Source organism: Cygnus atratus, chromosome 1 (assembly GCF_013377495.2).
Source record: "Cygnus atratus isolate AKBS03 ecotype Queensland, Australia chromosome 1, CAtr_DNAZoo_HiC_assembly, whole genome shotgun sequence".
NCBI lineage: Eukaryota > Metazoa > Chordata > Aves > Anseriformes > Anatidae > Cygnus > Cygnus atratus.
The window spans coordinates 113,007,080-113,027,253 of NC_066362.1; the positions used below are offsets into that span (position 1 = coordinate 113,007,080).

Genomic DNA, 20,174 nt, shown 5'->3' on the forward strand with positions numbered 1-20,174 from the left:
AGATGAAAAATCATATTACATCATTGTGCATAACTTTGTTGTCACAGTACTTTAAAAAGAATATATATAGTCCATAAAATAATAAAAACCCTAATTAATGACCAGAATGTATTTCCTGACGTTCTTGGACTAAAGAAGAGTAAAGGATTGCAAATTATTAGTTGTAATTAGAGGAAAAAGCAAATTTGATCTTCTCCAAAGCTAGGGGAAAGATAATTCATTGTGAGCGGTATCTAGCTGTTTCAGTGTGCTGAGTGGTTAAAAACTTTGGTTATTCACAGAAGAAATAGATAACTTTGAAGTATGTGAAAACTTTATGTTGTCCGCTGTACTACAACTGTTTTGAATGTAAACTGTTTTCTTATTTGAGTGAATGAACACTTAAACCGGTATCCGTGTAGGGTCACTACCACTTCTGTAAGGCACTGTCGTTACTGGGGGAGCATGAACTGGCTTTGGAAGCTAATGAGAGAGCTCAGGAACTCTGCAAGAATATTCTTGATGGACTTAAGGACCTTATTCAGCAAAATGACAAATTAAAGAAGACATTAGAAGAAATCAATGGTAACGTTTTCACTTTTGAAGATCTGCCTTGAACATAGCCACATTCCTTCACTGGTAACTTTCCTTTGAAGCTAGCTAATTATTTTTTTCCTTCCTATAATATTTTCTACAGGTACTAAAGAATATAAGCAGAAACCAAAGAAATTGCTTCATGAGAAAAAGTAAGCAACTGCCAAATTTGCTGTTTTTTTTATTAGCAATGCCTAGTATAAGATTTACATAATACATATCATTGATGTTTCCTGATATATAACAAAATATAAGCAATAAAAATGAAAGAAATAAGATCAGAACTGCAGCCAGAATGCAGTCTAGGAGTAAAGAGGACCTCTAGGACCTAAATAAGCTGTCTTTGTAATGTTTTCAAGTTCCAAGTAGTCTCCTTCAGCATTTTAAGTTCTAGCTGTGCTGGAAATAAGAGGAAACAATTAAATGTTCATGTTTATTTTCCATCCTGTTTGAAGTATGTATGCTGTTGAAGGAACCTGGCATTTGAAAATGTCTATGCGATCGTACCCGCTGTTTTGTGTTAACTTTGCTGTATAACGTTCACTAGGACATTAAGATGATTTGAATTCTAATTCAAAGAGGAGCTGAATGCTTACCAAATAAATTTTGGCAATGGTAAAAACAAACAAACGAAAAACGTATATCCTAAGTAGTAGGAACTTGTCTTTTTCACATCTATTTTATGCTTTTGCTTTGCCTGGAGAGGGTAAGGCAAGAGGGTAAGGAGATTCCATATTCACAGATCGATCTGTGTTGCAGTATATGCCTTAACTCATTGAAACCTTTTCCTGAAAGACCGTTTTGGTGTTTATTGGTCTACTTGTAGTGATGTGCTATCTATCCATAGGAAATTGTGTTTTTTTCTTGTATTATTTTTTTGTTAGAGATTTTGCTTAGCCTAAAAATATGCAGTTTGAAGGCATAAAAAAGGATGTTAGATCAAATCCTTTAAGTACGGTTGTGCTGTTAAAATTTCTATGAGGGTTAGGCTTCTTGTACTTGTGTTGTGGTTTAGCCCGGCTGGCAGCCAAACACCACACAGCCGTTCGCTCACCCTCTCCCCTCCCTCTCCGGGATGGGGGAGAGAAACGGGAAAGTGAAGCCTGTGAGTTGAGATAAAGACAGTTTATTAAGACAGGAAAAATAATAACAATAATAATAATAATAATAGTATTATTATTAATAATGTGTACAAAACAAGTGATGCACAATGCAATTGCTCACCACCCGTTGACCGATGCCCAGCCTATCCCCGAGCAGTCGGCCCCCCCTCCACCCCGGCTAGCCACCCCTATATATTGTTCAGCATGACGTCAGATGGTATGGAATACCCCTTTGGCCAGTTTGGGTCAGCTGTCCTGGGTCTGTCCCCTCCCAGCTCCTGCTGCATCCCTAGCCTGCTCGCTAGCAGGACAGAGCGAGAAGCTGAAAAGTCCTTGGCTTGGTGTAAGCACTGCTCTACAACAATTAAAACATCAGCGTGTTATCAGCGCTCTTCTCATTCTAATCCAAAACATAGCACCCTGCCAGCTACTAGGAGGAAAATTAACTCTGTCCTACCTGAAACCAGGACAACTTGTTTTTTCAGTGTATATATGGGATGTCTTAAATATCAAGAAAAGATATCAATGTTGGAAGAACTAGCGTTTTCTCTTTTTACTTTTCAGAGACTGCAATTCTTCAGAATCTCATTTAATCATTTCTCAAGAACAAAAAGAAATAGAAAAAGACAGAAAGAGAACACAGTCTGATCCTAAAGATCACCACTGCCATCAAAAACATGATACCACAGTAAGTTATGCTACAGATGCTAATTACAAGACTAGCAGTATGTTAATTTTCTCCATCCTGGAATGTGTCATTGTGGTGGTTTTACTCGGGTGGGCAGCCAAGCTCCACCACAGCCGCTCTCTCACTCCCCCTCCTCAAAGGGGAAGGGAGAGAAAATACAATGAAAAGGGCTCAAGGTTTGAGATATGGACAGGGAGATCACTCAACAGTTACTGTCATAGGCAAAAGAGAGTCAGAGTAGGGAGATAGTAAGATTTACTGCCTATTACTAACAAGCCAGAGAAGTGCGAAACAAAGGAAAGCAACCAAAAACATCTTCCCCCCATCTACCCTCTTTCACCTTCTCCCCCTGAGTGACACAGGGGAATGGGCAATGGGGGCTACGGTCAGTCCCTAGCGCTTCGTCTCTGCCGCTCCCTCACGGTCCCTCTGCCCCTGCTCCACGTTGGGTCCCTCCCACGGGATGCCGTCCTTCCCGAACTGAGCCTGCGGGGGCTGCCCACAGGCAGCAGCTCTTCAAGAACTGCTCCCACATGGCTCCGTACCATGGGGTCCATCCATCCCCCAGAAGCAAACTGCTCCAGCACGGGTCCCTCACGGGTGGCAGCTCCCCCCAGACCCCTGCTCCTGCGTGGGCTCCTCTCCACGGGCTGCAGCTCCAGCCTGGGGCCTGCTCCTGCGGGGGCTCTCCATGGCCCACAGCCTCCTCCAGGCCACATCCACCTGCTCCTTCTGCACTGACCTTGGTGTCTGCAAGGCTGTTTCTCAGTCCTCTCTCTCTCCCAGCTACTGTTTCCCTGCAGTTTTTTTTCCTCTCTTAAATATGCTCTCACAGAGGCACAAACATCACTTACTGGCCTGCTCTGGCCAGCAGTGGGGCCCCAGGCCCTTATCTGATAATGGGGCAGCTTCTGGATTCTTCTTGCAGAAGCCACCCCTATGGTCCCCCACTACCAAAACCTTGCCATGTAAACCTACTACAGTCATTTAAATGCTGTGACTGAAACTTTGCAGCAATTATGCTTTAATAATTGTGTACTTTCTCAGGCAAATGCACTTTTCCTTTGATATAAAATTATATTTAGGACTTTGGATTTGAAAGAAGGTGAGAAGTGGTTGCTCAAATGAAAAGATGGACGTTGCATTTCACTAGGAAGAGAGAGGGCTTCTCCAGGTTTATTAAAAGAGAGATTGAAGACATGTCTGACTTAATTAATTGACCAGTCCTGCCTGTTAGTGTGCATTCAGATGTGGACTTCCCTTTGGCTTTAGGAGAGGATTTAGTTAATGTGTACTAGTATAATGGAATTCAATGGAAGATGCTTTAGCCAAAGTTAATTCATATACAGGGTTTTTGCTATTAAGGAACGTTCTGCACTGATCTTGCAATGCTAAGTATTTACATGGTTACAGACCATTGTTTTGTTGCTCTGCTAACAGATTTCTTTTCTATGGAAAAAGCGTTGGTTGAATAGTACTCTTAACTCTTAAATCATATTTAAAACTAGGATTTTATGGTCCTCAATTATATATTTGGCTTGTGTATTTAAAACAAGCATAGTATACTGTTAAAATGCAAAATGGACTTGTATTATTTTAGTATCCTTTTGTAATTCTTTGGATTAATTCTTAATATTAAAAAAACAACTGTTTAAATCTGTTAATGTTCTACTATATTATTTTTATTAACTATGGTGAGGAAGGTTTAAACGATAAAGTGAAACTTAAATTTTGTTCTCTGTTCATGGTTGAGTTTTGTTCCTAAAAAATAACTAAACTAAGGTTACACATTAGTGAAGTACGGCCAAACAAATCCACCAACAAAAGTCTCTAACTCTGCCTTTTAGAGTGTTTTTTTTAATTGTTTAAAGTGCAAAGACTTACTATGATGTTGTGGATCAAACCCCAGTAGGAAGCTAAGCACCACACAGCTGCTTGCTCTCTCCCCTCAGTGGGATGGGGAAGAGAATCAGAAGGGTAAAAGCAAGAAATCTGGTGGGAGTTTAATAGGCAAAACAAAAGCTGTGCATGGAAGCAAACCAATATGCAGAATTTGTTCACTGTTCCTACTCAATAGGCAGATACATACCATTTCCAGGAAAGCAGGGCTTCATTATGCGTAACTGTTAACATGAAAAGACAAACACCATACCTAGGAACGTCACCTCTCTTCCTCCTCCTTTTACATGGCTCTTATTGCTGAATACGACATCATATGGTATGGAATATGTCACTGGCCAGTTTGGGTCACCTCTCCTGGCTGTGTCCCCTCCCAGCTTCTTTTGTACCTTTGGCCTGCTGGCTGGCTGGGCAGGGTGAAAAACAGAAGAGGCCTCGACACTGTGTAAGCATTGCTTAGCAAAAACTAAAGCATTATTTTCAATATTATTATTTCATTATTGTTATCAACACTGTCTTGGTCACAAATCCAAAAGATAGTACCATACGAACTGCTATGAAAGCAACTAACTCGAAGCCAAAACCAGTATATAAATAAATATATATATATATATATATATATATTTAAAAAAAAGAAAAGTGGAATCTTTGGGGATTTTGTCACGGCTTATCATGTTGTTTCCAGGGGATTTCACTAATGGATGTCAGTGGAATCTCCCAGCTGTTGGTGTCATAGTACTTATCTCGTGTCTATTATTATGAGGAGACTGTAAATCATTCTGGTCCATAAATTTTCCCAGGTGGCTTGATTTGCTAGATACATGCAGACTGTGACAGCATGAATTCAGAATTTAACATCACAACTTCCAGTTTGCCTACAAATACTTGTTCTACTTCACACTAGTTATTAATTGAAAATAAACTTTTGTACTCCTTTCTGATTGTTTACCATTTTTTTAAGCTAATCCATATTTTTTCCTATAACTTAGCATATAAAGTGCATTATAAACTATACATTATATGAAAGCAAGATGATAAATAATATAAATCTACTAGCAGGTTCAAAGCAAACTTAGCATGTACATTTCAAAATAGCCTTTTCAGGTTTCACAGGAGGGCAGGGCAATGAAAAAAGGTGACTCAGTAGCGGGAAAAGTGAAACTAAGGTACAAGGGCAAAGGAAAGGAAAGATACATTAGAGTAATTTGTTGAGAAAGAGAGTGAGTTACAGAACTTACAAGAAGTGCTTGAAGATTTTTTGCTATCTTATGAAAACTTCGATCTACTTTTACGCATGCAAATTGGCATAATGTAGGTCTGTAAATTTATCTTTCCTTAAGATGAATGTTACTGCAAGAAGTGATAGTATTTTTAGATAATATAAGTTGCTGTGAAATTGAAAAAAATGTACAAATATACTTTGATTAATGAAATTACTTTAATTGGTGACATAGTGTATGGTATTATAGTTGTGATTTCTCTGTTTAAATTGTAATTTGCAATTTGGTTGTAATTCCCACATAGTACTGAAATGGGCAAATCAATTTTTAGATTAAAATAGTCTGTTTATGAAGCTGACTATGAAACTGGAGTAATACCTACTTCTGTTTTCTGTTGTATGTGTAAAACCAAATGAATGTATTTGTCATTAGGTCACCAACATCCCAAGAACAGAAAGCAAAGAGTGGTCTCTGGAGTTTCCACCAAGTGAGTTTGTTTTATTGTTTTCAAGTCTGAGTCAGTTCTTCCCTTGCTGTTGCCGTTATTAATAAGCAGAAGTGTATCTACTGTTATTTTTACAATGTTAAGCCATCATGTTTCACTTTTTTCTTGTTAGGTGGACTTACTAAATTACTACTTCTCTCCTATATTTCTGTGCCTTATTTCCTTCAATTCTTTTGGAGTTTCAGTCTAATTCATACGGATGAATTCAGAATTGAAAGTGAAACTAAAAAGTGGAATGCTTAGTCACAGGCTAGAAATGCTCTTCTCATTTTAAGGTATATTTTGGATCTAAACGGATCTAAAATTAAGAGAGGTGTGTGGGTAGTTTCAGTATCCATAATTACTTTACGGTTACTAAAAGCTCCGTATATATCATTAAGAAAATCTTCCTGCAGTTAGAGAGGAAGGATGCTACAAGCTATTTCACAGAGGATCTTTTGCTACGAAGTTAGAGATGTAAGCTGGTATCGTTCTTTTTTTTTTTTTTTTAATGAAAAAAACACTTTTGTAGAAAGACCTCCCACCCTTCAAATTTACTGCAGATCTGGAGTTACCTTCCTGTGATGTGTGTTCATTTTAAGCACAAACAGCTCTCAGCTTCAAAGTGAATTCTCTTCCTGAACTTTGTTTTTTATCACCCGGTAAACATACTTTAACTGAAAATGTGTAAGAGATTTCCCTGATATTCAGAAATTGTCCATGCTGTATTCTAAAGCTGTGACCTTCAAGGCAATGAGTCCTTCTACTCCTGACCAGGCAGTAGTTTGAAGTGCTCACTTACACCATTCTTCGGACTTCACATAGTTAAATATTTATCTGAACAGATGCCAAAGTGTGGACTCAAAATTTGATTTTAGGAAGCCAATGAAGATATGTTATGAAATAATATTTAGAAATGAGCAGTAGGAAGAAGTGGTCTTGCTTCTGTAGACTTTGGATATTATATGCAAACGTCTTGAAGAATTAAGTAATTTTTTTGTGAAGTGGAAAATGCAGAAAGGCTGCAAAAGAAACATCTTTTCAACAAATTTACGTTTACTTTATGTGGTAGGATTATTTTAAAAAAACAAAAAACACAACTGTAAAGTGTTAATTCAGAAAGCATAAATTAGGGAAGGGTTTCGGAAAGGGGAAGTCAAGTTCAGGAAGAAAAATCAGTTTTAGGAACTATATGTAAATGGTGTAACAGAGCAAAATATGAGATGCATGGTGCCATAGGGAATTTGAACAAGTTTGAATCAAGTGACTACGAAAATGTCTGAATTCACTTGTTCCTGAGCAAGAAGGATAATTGGTTTTAGAGAGATTAAGGAGGGAAGAGGGATAATGAAAGGCAATGCAGGTAGAGAACTGAAAATTCGTCTAGCCTGAAAAGATCATAGGACTGTGAAATGTTGTGTTGGGGGGGGGGGAAACCTGCTGATTCCATTTCTTTTTCTATTCTTCCTTCCTCCTCCTCCTCCCCATAATACTCATTATGTCAGTACTGTTGTAGAAAAAAATATTTGATTTGGCTTTGATGTGAAAGGAGGAGTTATGCTCTGAATGACTAGCTGATACAAGTTTAGTGTGGGTGGGGATGAACAGCTTTCTTTTTCTTATCCTTTGTTCACATAAAAAAGGCTTGTGGCTTGCAGGGGAGCTAATGTAAAGCAACTTTATGCCCCTGTATCTTATCTTAACATTACTGTCCTTTTTCGTTATAGCTTTTGCTTGCATGTACTATTTTTCTGAATATGTGTATATTTCTGTTAAATATCTTTGTTTGCTTCTAATGGAAATCTCTAGCAAAAGCAATGCTACTTCTACTAATATTTTAAAATGTTTGTGGGGTAAGTGAATTCTTTGCTGTTGAATTAATACTTTAGCTGAAGTGTTTTAATGATAATTCATCAAGATTTGCTCGTTACTTTCATTTAAAAAGATACTACTTTCAGATTTAAAAAATACTTCTAAGTTGAATGGTATATGGGAGTAGTAGTTTCTGTAGGAAAATTTTTTGGAATCTTTTTTTTTGAATGGCTTTTAATGCTAGATTCGGTAAGTGAAATAATAGGGCTGATTAATTCTTTCATTTGATAGTGCAAGGAAAGATTTGTATTGGTTTATCTTCATTAAGATTTTGCTTTGAATATTTCAGTTCCTTAAGGAGGGGAAAAATATTTAATGAAGAAAAGGGAATATAATCTCTAAGTGGTAAAATGATGATATGATTGAAATGTTGTCTGGCCTTCAAAAATACTGTTTTCCATCCTTTAAATATCTTTAATATGAGGACTTTATAATGATTATTATTGTTACTTTGGAATTTTTAATGCATATGAACTATTCCGGCAGACACCTGTTCAGACTCCCATGTCACTTTCAATAAATGCTTCATAAAATAATTCTGAACGTGATCAGTCTTTCTGACATTTGTATTTTGTTCTGATTAATTTATATTTTGTCATTAAGTAGCTTTTAATGAAAAATTAATTGAGGCACAAGATGTGAGGGTGCCTATGTGGATGATTTAACTTGAGATATGAGCATGAGAGACATTCTGTTCTCTTGAGTGAGATTAGTCAAATGGATAATTCTTGTTTTTCTCTGATCAGTGTCTTTCAGTGTTTTAAAAAAATATATATATACTAAAATATAGATCTATAGAATATTTTTCTGAGTAGCATAAATAAACATTTTTAAGCGTAGATAATTGCTGAAATTTATATGTGAAATTACTGAATTTGGAAAAAAAATTATTATGGTAATTGAACTTAAGCAGCATTCAGTAGTTTATTACATTTGATTTATTTGGTAGCTGGACCTTGTATTTGGGTTCCAGTCCTCTACCAGCTTAACTCCAGGTGCTGGAATGTATGTTGTCTGTGTGATGGTGTCCAGTGCTTGGAAGCTACAGTCCTTTCCTAAGCTGTTTCTAAAAGAGTATGGCTGGAACTATCTTATCTTGGAACAACCAGCTGAGGCAGAAAAAGGCATTCTTATATGAACTGTAAAAAGAACTAGGTTTAACTAGCAAAAAAATCTGCCCCCTCTGCCCTCTTCAACATTAATGTACGTAATAAGGAACTCTTGCAACATGTGATGCTCAGCAGTTCTGTAACTGAATGTCAGTTGCTTGTTGGTTCTTTACCAGACCAGACATACTATTTTTGCCCTGTTTCTGTAATTGTTTGGTTACCAGAAGGAAGCTCTCTTAATAAGTGGATTTTGTCACTGTTGCTGTTAACTCAGAGTCTTGTAAAAAACTCCAACTTAAAATTCTTGAAATTTAAATGCTTCATGACTTCATTAAGAGCATTCTTATGCATATTCATGTGCGTCAAGAACTAATCTTGCGTTCTAGTTAAGAATTTTCTAATTATGTTCCAGAGAAAACAGTTGAGTTGCTTCCTGGTTTTGACCAATTCCAATAAAGTATTAAAATATCTATTTTGTTCCTCATTCCTACTGACTTGTTTACGTAGTTTGTAGAGCAGAGTGACCAAGATAACATATCAGAAATTATAAAGTATATTAGAGTTTTGCGTTGTCTTTGATATCGTTTCAGAGTTACAAGTGAATCAGTTGTTAGGATGGATTCATTCTTGCTGTAGCCCAGTGTTTGTTTCCATGCAGCCAAACATTTCTGTGTTGTAATTAGGAATGTTTACATTGATCTGACTCATGTGTTTGGCTTTCTAAGGTTAATGTGGCTTGTACTTGACTCCTTTAGCAATGTATTTTTGAAGTAGCAGACTTTCTGTAAAATTTCTGTAGTCAAACACAAATGAAGACATTTAACACCCACAGTGATCTATTATTACATTTAAAAATTCTGGTTATCTCATAGTTAAATAGCAAAAGTGGGTTTGTAAAATGTACCTGGTTTGTTTGGTTTGGATTCCAATTCAATAACTGTTATGATATAAGAGAGTCAGATCATATCTTACAGAGTCTTAAGATTCTTTTGTTTATTTGAAACATCATTTTCCCTTTACAGGATTAATAAAATTATATACTATTTAATACAAATAATATCAAATTCGCATCATAACACTCAGAGATGTGTCTGAAAAATTTCTTGGCTGTGCTAGTTCTGAATATTGTAAACATTTCAGATCTATAACTTATACAGCAAAATAAGTTTTGTGTGCATTTTTTTTTCTTTTTTTAGGTGATTGTCATTTTGTTTGAAATATTTTTTCCCATTGCAGGCCAAAGTCACCAAAACAAAGGAAGGCCAAAGAACAAACCTGGTGATTCTGAAAAGACGAAGTAAGGAAAATTTTTAGTTATTATGTATAACTTAATTTAGTTAGTGAGGTTTTTTTTTATTGCACTTATAAATGGCTGATGCAGCTTTGTCTTGTTGCTTGCTCTTTGCTTTTTTTTATTTTCCCCCAGCTAAGGGTTAATTTAACCCCCTAAATCTGATATAGAAATCCATTATATTGAATAGGTGGATCTATTCCCAGAGTAGTATATGTTTATTATTAGAGAGAGGGTGGTGATTTCAGTGCAATGTCAAGGAAAAGAAGGTAAACTATAGAGGAAGAAAGTGTAGAGTAATTATTATCTAAATACAACGTTTTTCATTAGAAATGCTTTAATGCTTCTAATAACAATATTAATGGTATACATTATTTATAATTTATTGTATATGTACATAAATAAACAATACATAAAACATATAACAAATAATAAGTTAGTTTATTAATCTTAACATTTAAACTGAACACTTAGATACAAATTGTTCCCTGTTTGTGAACCTCATAACTGTTATGCAGCAGCTAACACTACATGTGATGAGACACTTAGTGAGTTTTAAGATGGGTGTCTCCCTCTTAGCCTTTACCACTAGATTAATTGTATTTGCCTGTGTGTAGACATTTATCTGAGCAGCTGATTGGTTATAATTTATTGCTGCTTTCAACTGTGCTCTTAGCTTCTTGACCTTCTGCATTAATAAAAACCTAACCCAACTGGGGCCTTTGCTTTGCAGGTCAAAATATTGGAGCATGGAAGTTAGTGAGTAGAGGAGAAAATACCGTAGCGTCCTGATTTTTGTGGAAAGGTGTCCATAGTAGCAAATTGAAGTTGGAGTAGCGGGGTCCCAGTGTGGGAGAGGGTGGTATGTGAGTATATTATGCAGTATGAGGGTGTTGTAAGGGTGGGAAAATAATCAGTGCTCTGTTTTCTAATTTTGAGGCATGAGGAGTATAGGAGATCCTGGTGCAGAAGCCTTTTATTCTGCCTTTTTGTAGGCATGGCAAAAGTAGACACAAAATGAGAGTATTTCTTCTGCTGTGATGTTTCCTCTTACCACCTTGTTGAAGGAGTCTAAGAAAGTTAAATTTTTGAGTTAGAAGATCTGTTTGCTTCTACCTGGTTTCTTTTTAACACTTTTTTCTTTAATGGTCTTTTAACATTTCTAAAATAGGTAGCATTTGTGTAAGTATACACAGAAAAGTCATCTCTTAGTATTTGCATACAGGTTTTAAGAGCTTGATGCAAAGGTAATAACAATATCAGTAATCACTATAAAGAGACTGTAGATTTTAAACGCCAAATTTATTATTCTAGATACTGAATGTTCTGTAATAGTACATTTACAGGAGATATACATATCTGCATATATATATTTGCAGTGTTCTCATGCATTTTTCCATGGTATTTCCCAGAAAATCAAAAAGCATTGAGGTACAACGGGAAGAGAATATGAACAAATAGAAATTTCTGTTACGCAAATGGTGTGTGGTGTACTAGTAACCATTTCTTCTGGCAGTACTGCTTAGGTACAGTCAAATGCTTTGCTGAAATGTGGACCTTGATTTGGAAAGTGGTTCCCGTAAGAGAACTACTAGACCTCTAGAAATGCCATTTAGAGTATAGTGCCGGTATACTGATTTTTTTTTTCTAGTAGGATGTCAGGCAAAGTAATCAAAGTTGGTAATTCAAGTTACCTTTAATAGAGAAGAGGATTTGTATGAAAAGGAGATGCTGGTGTTTAGTGTTTGTTATGCAGTTTACATTAATTATAATTTAAGTTTTCAACACTAACAGTTGTCTAGCTCAGTACCCCGTTTCTGACTGACAAAATACCATGTCTACAGTATACATACAAACAGGTTAAGTATATCTTATTTTTTGTGTATACTTTACCGCTGTGGAATGTGGTAAAGCCACTTGGAAAACTATTGGTAGCATACAAGAGTGATTATTTTTGTGAGTGAAGAAACTTTTTTTCTCCAATTATGAAAAGTGGGGGAAATTAGTCTCAATGAACTATAACTGAAGACTGATTAACCACTTTTTATTTAAAGCCTAATATACCCTATTCTGTGCTTATATTTTTTTTCATCCTCTTCAGGATATAGTTCATGTTAAGACAGCTGATTAAAGCTCACTATATTCCAGCTTCCATGAAGAAACTGAATTCTTACTTTAAAACTAAATATTTTCCAAATCTCAATTGGATTTTAGTAAACGAAAGCATAATTTTAATAATCACTGCTTAAGTTGCCCAAAAGCAAGTTGCATGATACAGCCTAACCACAAATGTGCTTCCTTTACAGCAAAAGATAATAGGAATCTTGTTCTTACTGTTACATTCAAACTTACATCACAGCATAGTTCAAGCTGTATCTTATTTTCAAGGACTCTTTTGTACTAGTTCTACTGTGTACTACTTCTACAGTGTACCAGATCACTTTTTTAAACCTTTTTGACACTTCATATGCTTATTCAAAATAAGAGATTTGACCACAAGGAGAACATTATAAGTCGGTTTCAGTTTAATACTAGAAAAGAGCTTTTAAAGTCCTTTAGGACTTTGTAAAACTTGAATCTTGGCTTAAAGCAAATCCGTGTTTAATTTTTAAGTACAGAAATACTCTTTCTGAATGTGAATGAGTATGTTTGATGGTTTGGCACCAATATTGAAAGTTGAGATAAACAGCACTGTAGATTTTATGTACAAAACGTATGCTTCCCTCTGTCCTAAAATTTAAGAGCTTAACAAAAGAAATAATTATTTCCAGTGATACTGGGATCAACATGATCTAAACAAGTTTGACGAAGTCACTGCATTTATAGGTAATTCCATTTGCCAGTGTATTTCCTCATTGAATAGATAGTTAAGGAGTTAAGAACTATTACTTCAGACTTGTTTTGTAGTGTGACTGAGGCAAACAATGACTTACTGCTTAAGGCTATGCACAGTTGGAAGCTTTCAGTGTTGCAACCTCAACTGTGAAATGAGACAAATTGAGCTCAGACTGTACTTTCTTGTATGCTTTTTCAGCTAGCGTTTTTCATTTGTGCTTAGGATAATTTAAAACCGATAAGGGAGACAGCAAAGTAAAATGTTTACATTGAAATAGAGAAGCTGATACAAGTTTCTATCAAGTGCTATTTTTTGAAGCGTAGATTTCTGATGTTGAAAAAGTCACTATAGGAACAAATGCTCTTTACAGTAACAGAGCCATCTATGAAATTGCTTGTCTCACAGTTAAGTTTTTGACTTGCACAGTATTTCTCAAGTGAGGTACACGGTCAGTTATAATCATAACTCTATTTCTGTAATTGGCAAGTTGCTTGGCTTCAAAAAAAAAATTGTAGGGATTCCTGTGACACTCTAAAGGATTTGTCTTAAGTGATGAGTGTTTGATGCCTTTGAATTTGGAACTGAGCTAAATGTATCTATATTATGCATATATGGGCAATATAGTAGCATTGAGGATTGAGTAGCAATCTTAGCATGAATTTAATTTAGAGTATTGAGCAATACTTTGCCTCTGCGCTTGCTCCACTCCCTGGTTGCGCGTTGCCTTTCTGCCCTAGTAGGGGAAGGGAAGAGCTGAAAAGAACTTCTCTCTTCCTCTCTTCTCTGTTCTCCCTGCCTCTGCCATGCATGGCTGTTACATGCATTTGATTTTAAGTGGTTGTTGTACTAGGGTAAAGGATCTTGTACTTAGAAAAAGTAGAGCAGGGAAAAGAGGAGAAGGGAAAAGAGGCCTAAGTGCCTTCCTATACTTCTGCCTTTGGTGTAGGGAAGGTCTCTAGGAAAGTCTCTATCCCAGCCGTTCATAAAAGCAACTCAACTGACATTGAGCTGGAGAAGATAAAAGAAAACAACTAAAATGACGGAGAAGGCCTCTACTTCCCTGAAGCCCTAGTGATTCCCAAGCCATAAGTTGAATAGTATCATAATCCTTGATAATGTTACAATACTTGTGAAAAATACTATTGTGAATATTATTGTGAAAAAGTGCGCCATAATTTCTAGCATATAGGCTCATGTGGTGTGGTGATAAAAGCACAGAAATTTCTCTGTTCCTTGAAAATTAGATTACTATAAAATACATCTACGAACTCATAATACCATTGTCCTGTTGTTTGTAGAGATCACCTTGATTTGAAGATAGAGTCTAAAAGCATCCAAGATAAACTCTTCTGTACTGTACAACAGGTAACTGTGGGAATTACTTAGCATATGACCTTAAGTGTAAACAATTACAAACCTTTTAGTAATGCTGTCCAAAATCCTCGTTTGCTCAAAAACTTACCACTTCATGTTTAGCCTGATTTCTGTCAAGAAACAAAGATCGTGTGATTACACTGATTTATATTGTCTCATTGCTGGTAGTCCTCTTTTTGCTTCTCCTCTCCCCCTCCCACTGCCATTTAGCTTTACATTCACAAAAAGGCAGCTGTCTCAGTGATGGTGCATGCTGAAAAGCTTTGTGAACAAAAGGTCTAGTCAGAAGAAAGAAAACCTATTGTGACCCTGAAGAAAAGGCAACGAGATCATCTTTTATTGGGTGTCAGGAAGCGTATGTGGTTTCATAACTTCTCTCAGAATTATTTCTTAATGCTTAAATACATAAAATTTGACTAGCTATATATCAAATGCATGGTTTTAATACTGAGGTCAGTGGGGGTTTATGCATCCATCTGTTTAATAACCAGAAAATACTATGTACTTACACTGTGAAGTTTCTTTAGGTTCTTAGTTGGTCCTAGATCAAACTTTTTCCATCCAACTGAAAGAATTGATTCTTACTCAGAGGTGGCTTATTTGCAGAGATTTGTTATAGAAATATTTAGTTTGAATGAAATACAAATGTAGATTTGTGTGCATGAACACCAGAGAAAATGGCATTGTTAAAAGGGAAGTTAACATTGATTGCTACAGACCACCATTATGTGTGATTTCATTCAAAGGAAGAGGAGACAAATACTGATGTAGAGATGGAAAGCGGGTCTGGAGCCATGGAATACTGAGATAATGAAAACTAGAAAAGAGAAATTAAGGAATTTTGTCAGACTTATGACTAGCGAGGCAAAGTAGAAAGGTAAAAGATCCAAAATGGTAGCTGCTTCTACAAGGCTTGAAAGGCAAGACCGAAGTCAATGTATCACTGCCTGTCAGGATGAACCCAAGAGACAGAGTGGATTTAAGAGCACCCCATGTCATACCCAGGTCTCTCTAGACCATTTGAATGTTTATTTCTTGGTGTGTGAACACAGATGAGTGAAATCAATTTACTTGCTGCTTTTGTACAATGAAATCACTTTCCAGTCCTGAAAGCAACCATGCAGTTTTGTTACATTGATTTCCAATGTACTCATAAAATAGCTAGAAATACGTAGTAAATTGGCTCCCTTCTATCTCAGTTTATATGTGAAACTGTAAAAATCACTAGGAGTCATTCAGGGATTTATAGTACTTTCCCAGGAGTTCAGATTAAATATGTTTTCCAGTATTTGATACATATCTTTGGAAATGGTCACAGAACATTTTGTTGAACAGCTGTTTAAAACTCAATAAAATTCAGAAATTGAAGTCTTATTTCTCAGGTCTTATTAGCAACAAATAATGAGTATCCCCAAACTGTTGAATGAATTAGTTAATGGGGACATACATAATTAGTCATTTGCTGATTAATTACTTCATAAAAAAGAGAAAAAGGGATTCAAGAGAAGATTCAGGTGCTGACTGCACTAAGACTCCCTTGCTTCCTTAAAAATACCTATTTTTGTAAGGTTAATACAGCACTAGAATCAAAATCCAATTTTTTAGTTGGCTTAATCAGCTTCACATGTCACGTGTGTACATTATTAGCTTAGCAGTAATTAGTTCTGTTCCATACCTATATGCTCTGACAGCATTACCTCATGTCAGTACTTCTAGGAAATTAAAAAATATCTTTTCCTGCATTTTTTCTCCTGTACCTGCTAGCTTGTTCTGCTGTCCCTGCTACTTCTGTTTACAACTTTCATTGGATCGTGGGTATTTTCCTATGTTTGTCCTTTTTGGCCAGGTGACAGAACAGAAACAAAATATGATTGAAGTTCATAGATGATACAGATATTGTGTTCTGGATGAGCATTAATTTTAGTATGTTAAAATGTTAGTTTCTTTCACAGGAATACAATTAACTACAACATTATTGTAATGTTTAAAAATCAGGCAACTCAAAGATTAATATGTCCCATTCTTCCAAAACCTTACAATTATTTTCTCCCTGCCCACAAGCCTGTATTCAGAATCCTGGGGAAAAAATAACTTTGAATCGTCATGTATTGGGGGGGGGGGAAGAAGTTAATGAAGAGCTTGTAAGGCAGAATTCCTAGTGAATTAAGAGTTAGTCTAAAATACACAGATGGGTCTTTTTGTACTTGTTTGGTTTTGCTTGCGATGACAGGAGAAGGTGATGGAGGAGCTTCAAAGTACTTCTACACTAGCACAATGATCTGCTTTCCAAAGCATAACAACACTATTCCTAGTGTTTCAGCAGACCAAGTTACGAATTCTGCAACTGCTTGTATTGATTTATTGTTTTTTAAAAATGTTTGTACACAAGATGGAGTCTACAAGTAGGGGAAGAAATGTCTGCTTTTTATATATAAGAAATATTAAGATAATGCTCGAACTTTCTGAAGAGAAAAGGAACTCGACTTCAGTAAAAAAAAAAAAAAAAGTTTTTAAGAGATTATCAGCAGTAGGTCCATAATTACCTTAAGTTTTTAGAAGTTGAATTTAAAACTACTTAAAAAAAAAAAAAGTACCTGACCAGCTTTAAAAGTGGAATTATTATAAAAACATAGAAGTACAAAATTTGGACAGTTGTTTGTTGGATAAGTATTTTAGTAAACAGCTCACTTTCTTTATTCAAAAAAAAAAAAAAAAGGCTGTTTTCATTTAGAGTTGCTGTTTTCCTAAACGTTTTAGGTGGATTCAGCTATGTTGCTAGAAGAGGTTAAATCCCTTGTTCGTGATGGTTATACAGCCTTGATGGACCAGCGGTGTTGCAGTGCTGAACAAGCCTTTTCACAATTGTTGAGCATTCTAAATCCTTCAGAATTAAAGGTAAATTGAGAGGAATAACTTAGTTATTAGGGTAATTGAGCTTTATACTTTCAATACTGTGTGTCATATTCTTTCCTTCAACCAAAGTAAGTGTTACTGAATTGTTGTCTGTGATGTTGACTCCAGTGCTAGGTGTTGCACTGATATGTATGCCAAGGATCTTAAAAATGAAAAAAATTGAGAACAGGATAAGAGAACTATGGGATTTATATCTTTGTAATTGTATCTTTGTAATGGTCAGCATACATGTGTACATTTCTAGATACAATTTTTAAAATATTTACCAAACTACTTAATGTGAAACTACTGTCTGTTGTTAGCTTATTTGTTATTTGTCTGTTGTTAGCTTTATTGATAATGTTGTAGGGTGAAAAGAATTTATATTCTTTTGATCAGGTAACTCCTTGATGCAAGTATTGAGAATTTTTGTGTGAATGTATCTAGCCATTCTGCCAATGACCCAATTGGCATCCTACTTTTTTTTAAAAATACTGTAGCATTAAGTTTTCTGTGAAAATCTGTTTGCACATGCGTCTCTGTACTTTAAGGTCTCATTTTAGTAAGAACTGTTGCAATACCAAGAGCAAGTCTGTACTAACTTCATTACTAAGCAAGTGATGTACCAATCCATCTGGAATTTTGACCTAGTTTATTAGGAGGTAAAAGTTTGAGAGACGTTTTTTATTTAAAAACAAAATAGAATCTGCTTAATTCTGAATATGAAATCTAGCAAAGTTATACTGTACTACATGAAGTCAACATACTGAGGCCAGTAGTTGTAGCATTTCTAAAAGCAGACATTTCAGGATGTATCACTGTGAAATGTATCAGGGTGTCAAGTGACCAGCAGTAAAGGTGCAGTTAACCTTCACTTCTTATGCTGATTGTAACGTTAATCTGTGTGGAAACTATGATGGTTTCCTGTGCCTATTGTGGTGAACATTTTCAATTGACAGTAGACAGTAATGTTCTTATTCCTAGCCAAGTGTTTTTGTGCTACTACTATAATTTGACTCTATTTACAGCAATTGAATCTTCGTATTATTAATTACGTTGTAATCATCTATGGACATGCCACTGCTCTCCTTGGAATAGGACAGCCGGAGGTACGACATTAAGACGCTATATTGCTTTTATTTAAAGTTCTAGTTCAGGCGATTGATCATCTATTTTTGTCTCCTCTTAGCAAACATAAAATGAATTGGGAAGGAAAGCATTGCCACAGTTTAGAAAACCATGTGTTTTTTTAATCTGGGACTAGGTCTTTAATAGATAAATTAAGCTACCAAATAAGAAAACTACTTGTTAAAGTTTCAAATGAGATTCTTAAGTATTACTGAAGTATAGTAAATTATTTTTCTTCATCTTCATCTTTGTCTCTCATAACATAGTTACGCACTAATCTTCCAAAAAAAAAAAAAAAAAAAAAAAAAAAAAAAAAACACCCTTCTGGTTCCAGAAAACACCAAAACAGAAGGATGCCCCGCTCCAGTATTGTTTATAAATATCCAGTGTCTTTCAATTAATTTAAAAATGTCTGGGTATCAGTAAGCTTAATTAGCTTGTATCATTATTTTTTAGAGCCCATGTTTTTAAAGCCCTTTGCGTGTGAACATAAAATTGCTTAATTCTGTTTACTGTTCATAGGACTGATCAAACAATAGGGCATATTGACCCACTCTACTGGAGGGAAAAAGAGAGGAAGAACTGAAAAGCTTCTGGCTAAATGTCACATTTTTGTCTTAAATTTATTTTCAAGGCACTGACAAAGGCCGAATTCCAGTTTAACAAAATAATTGAACAGTACCAAGAAGAAAGATTTGATTGTCTGGCATATTACGGAATTGGAAAAGTATACCTCAGGCAAAACAGGTTTGTATAATAGAAAGTTTCAATACTTGATACAAAAAATATTCTCATTTGAGGAAGTCCTGTATGATTTTTTGGTAATTATTTTTTGTTAATCAACAGATTCAAACATCAGAATGATTTATTACAAATTTAAACTTTTTTACTGTTAAAAATGTAATGGAAACTGCTGAATCCAGTGGGCTTCAGGGTATGGGGATGTGACCGGTCGACCAGCACACCCCCACAGTGGAGGAGAGCTCATAGGCAAAGAGTAGAAAATGATCAGTTTGAGGAAGAATGCGTTGTAAAGAAACCTGAACTTATTTCAACAGCAGGGAGACTGGGGAGTAACCTTGGTTTTAGATAAGCCAGCTGCATCAGTGAGTCATCAAGTTTCCTGAAATAAATAGCAAAGATCTTCCTGAGCTAGCCAGACCAGCATAGGGGGGAGCGTGTATGTGGCTCAGCCTGACAAAATGTGTAACAAGTAGACAACTAATCTTCTTAGAAGACAGCAACGAGCTGGCTTTAGCTCACATATTCCTTTCTAGAAGCTGGAAACACCCAGCTTGTGCTGTGATTTCAGGATATTGCAGTATCGCGCTACTAAATCAAAATCCCATCTAATGCCTGTGGTGGGTTGACCTTAGATGCCCCTGCACCCTTGCCCACCACCCCTGCCAGCCAAAACCCCAACCCTTGCCTTTTAAACCTAATACAATGCCAGACTTACCAGATGAGTAAGTTTGGCATTAACCATTAAACCCTCCTCTGTGTGGAATATCTGAAAGAACCTGGCCAGGGAGTGTTGGACTCTGGGAGGGGTTTCCTCCTTCCTGCTGCTGCAGTGTAGCCAGGTCTGTTCTAAGACCCAGGAGTTGCCTGTGTCCCAGTCCCATGGCTGTGGCTGTCCCTTCCCTTTGCAGTTTTGGCTGGTAGAAGCTTAGCTTTAGGCTGTGTATGTCCAGAAGAGTTGCAC

The 20,174-nt window shown here is 36.0% G+C and overlaps 1 protein-coding gene across 8 annotated transcripts in view; it reads left to right on the forward strand.

The window, feature by feature from the left end:
• The window catches only part of TTC3 (tetratricopeptide repeat domain 3), a 65,293-nt gene that overhangs the window by 14,883 nt on the left and 30,236 nt on the right, over nucleotides 1-20,174 (forward strand). For all 8 annotated transcript variants that reach the window (XM_035545984.2, XM_035545982.2, XM_035545983.2 and 5 more), the window contains exons 12-20: nucleotides 402-564; nucleotides 677-725; nucleotides 2,241-2,364; nucleotides 5,916-5,970; nucleotides 10,185-10,245; nucleotides 14,374-14,440; nucleotides 17,207-17,344; nucleotides 18,370-18,450; nucleotides 19,104-19,216. In XM_035545984.2, coding sequence (XP_035401877.1) covers nucleotides 402-564; nucleotides 677-725; nucleotides 2,241-2,364; nucleotides 5,916-5,970; nucleotides 10,185-10,245; nucleotides 14,374-14,440; nucleotides 17,207-17,344; nucleotides 18,370-18,450; nucleotides 19,104-19,216 — 851 coding nt within the window. The remainder of the gene's footprint in view (nucleotides 1-401; nucleotides 565-676; nucleotides 726-2,240; nucleotides 2,365-5,915; nucleotides 5,971-10,184; nucleotides 10,246-14,373; nucleotides 14,441-17,206; nucleotides 17,345-18,369; nucleotides 18,451-19,103; nucleotides 19,217-20,174) is intronic.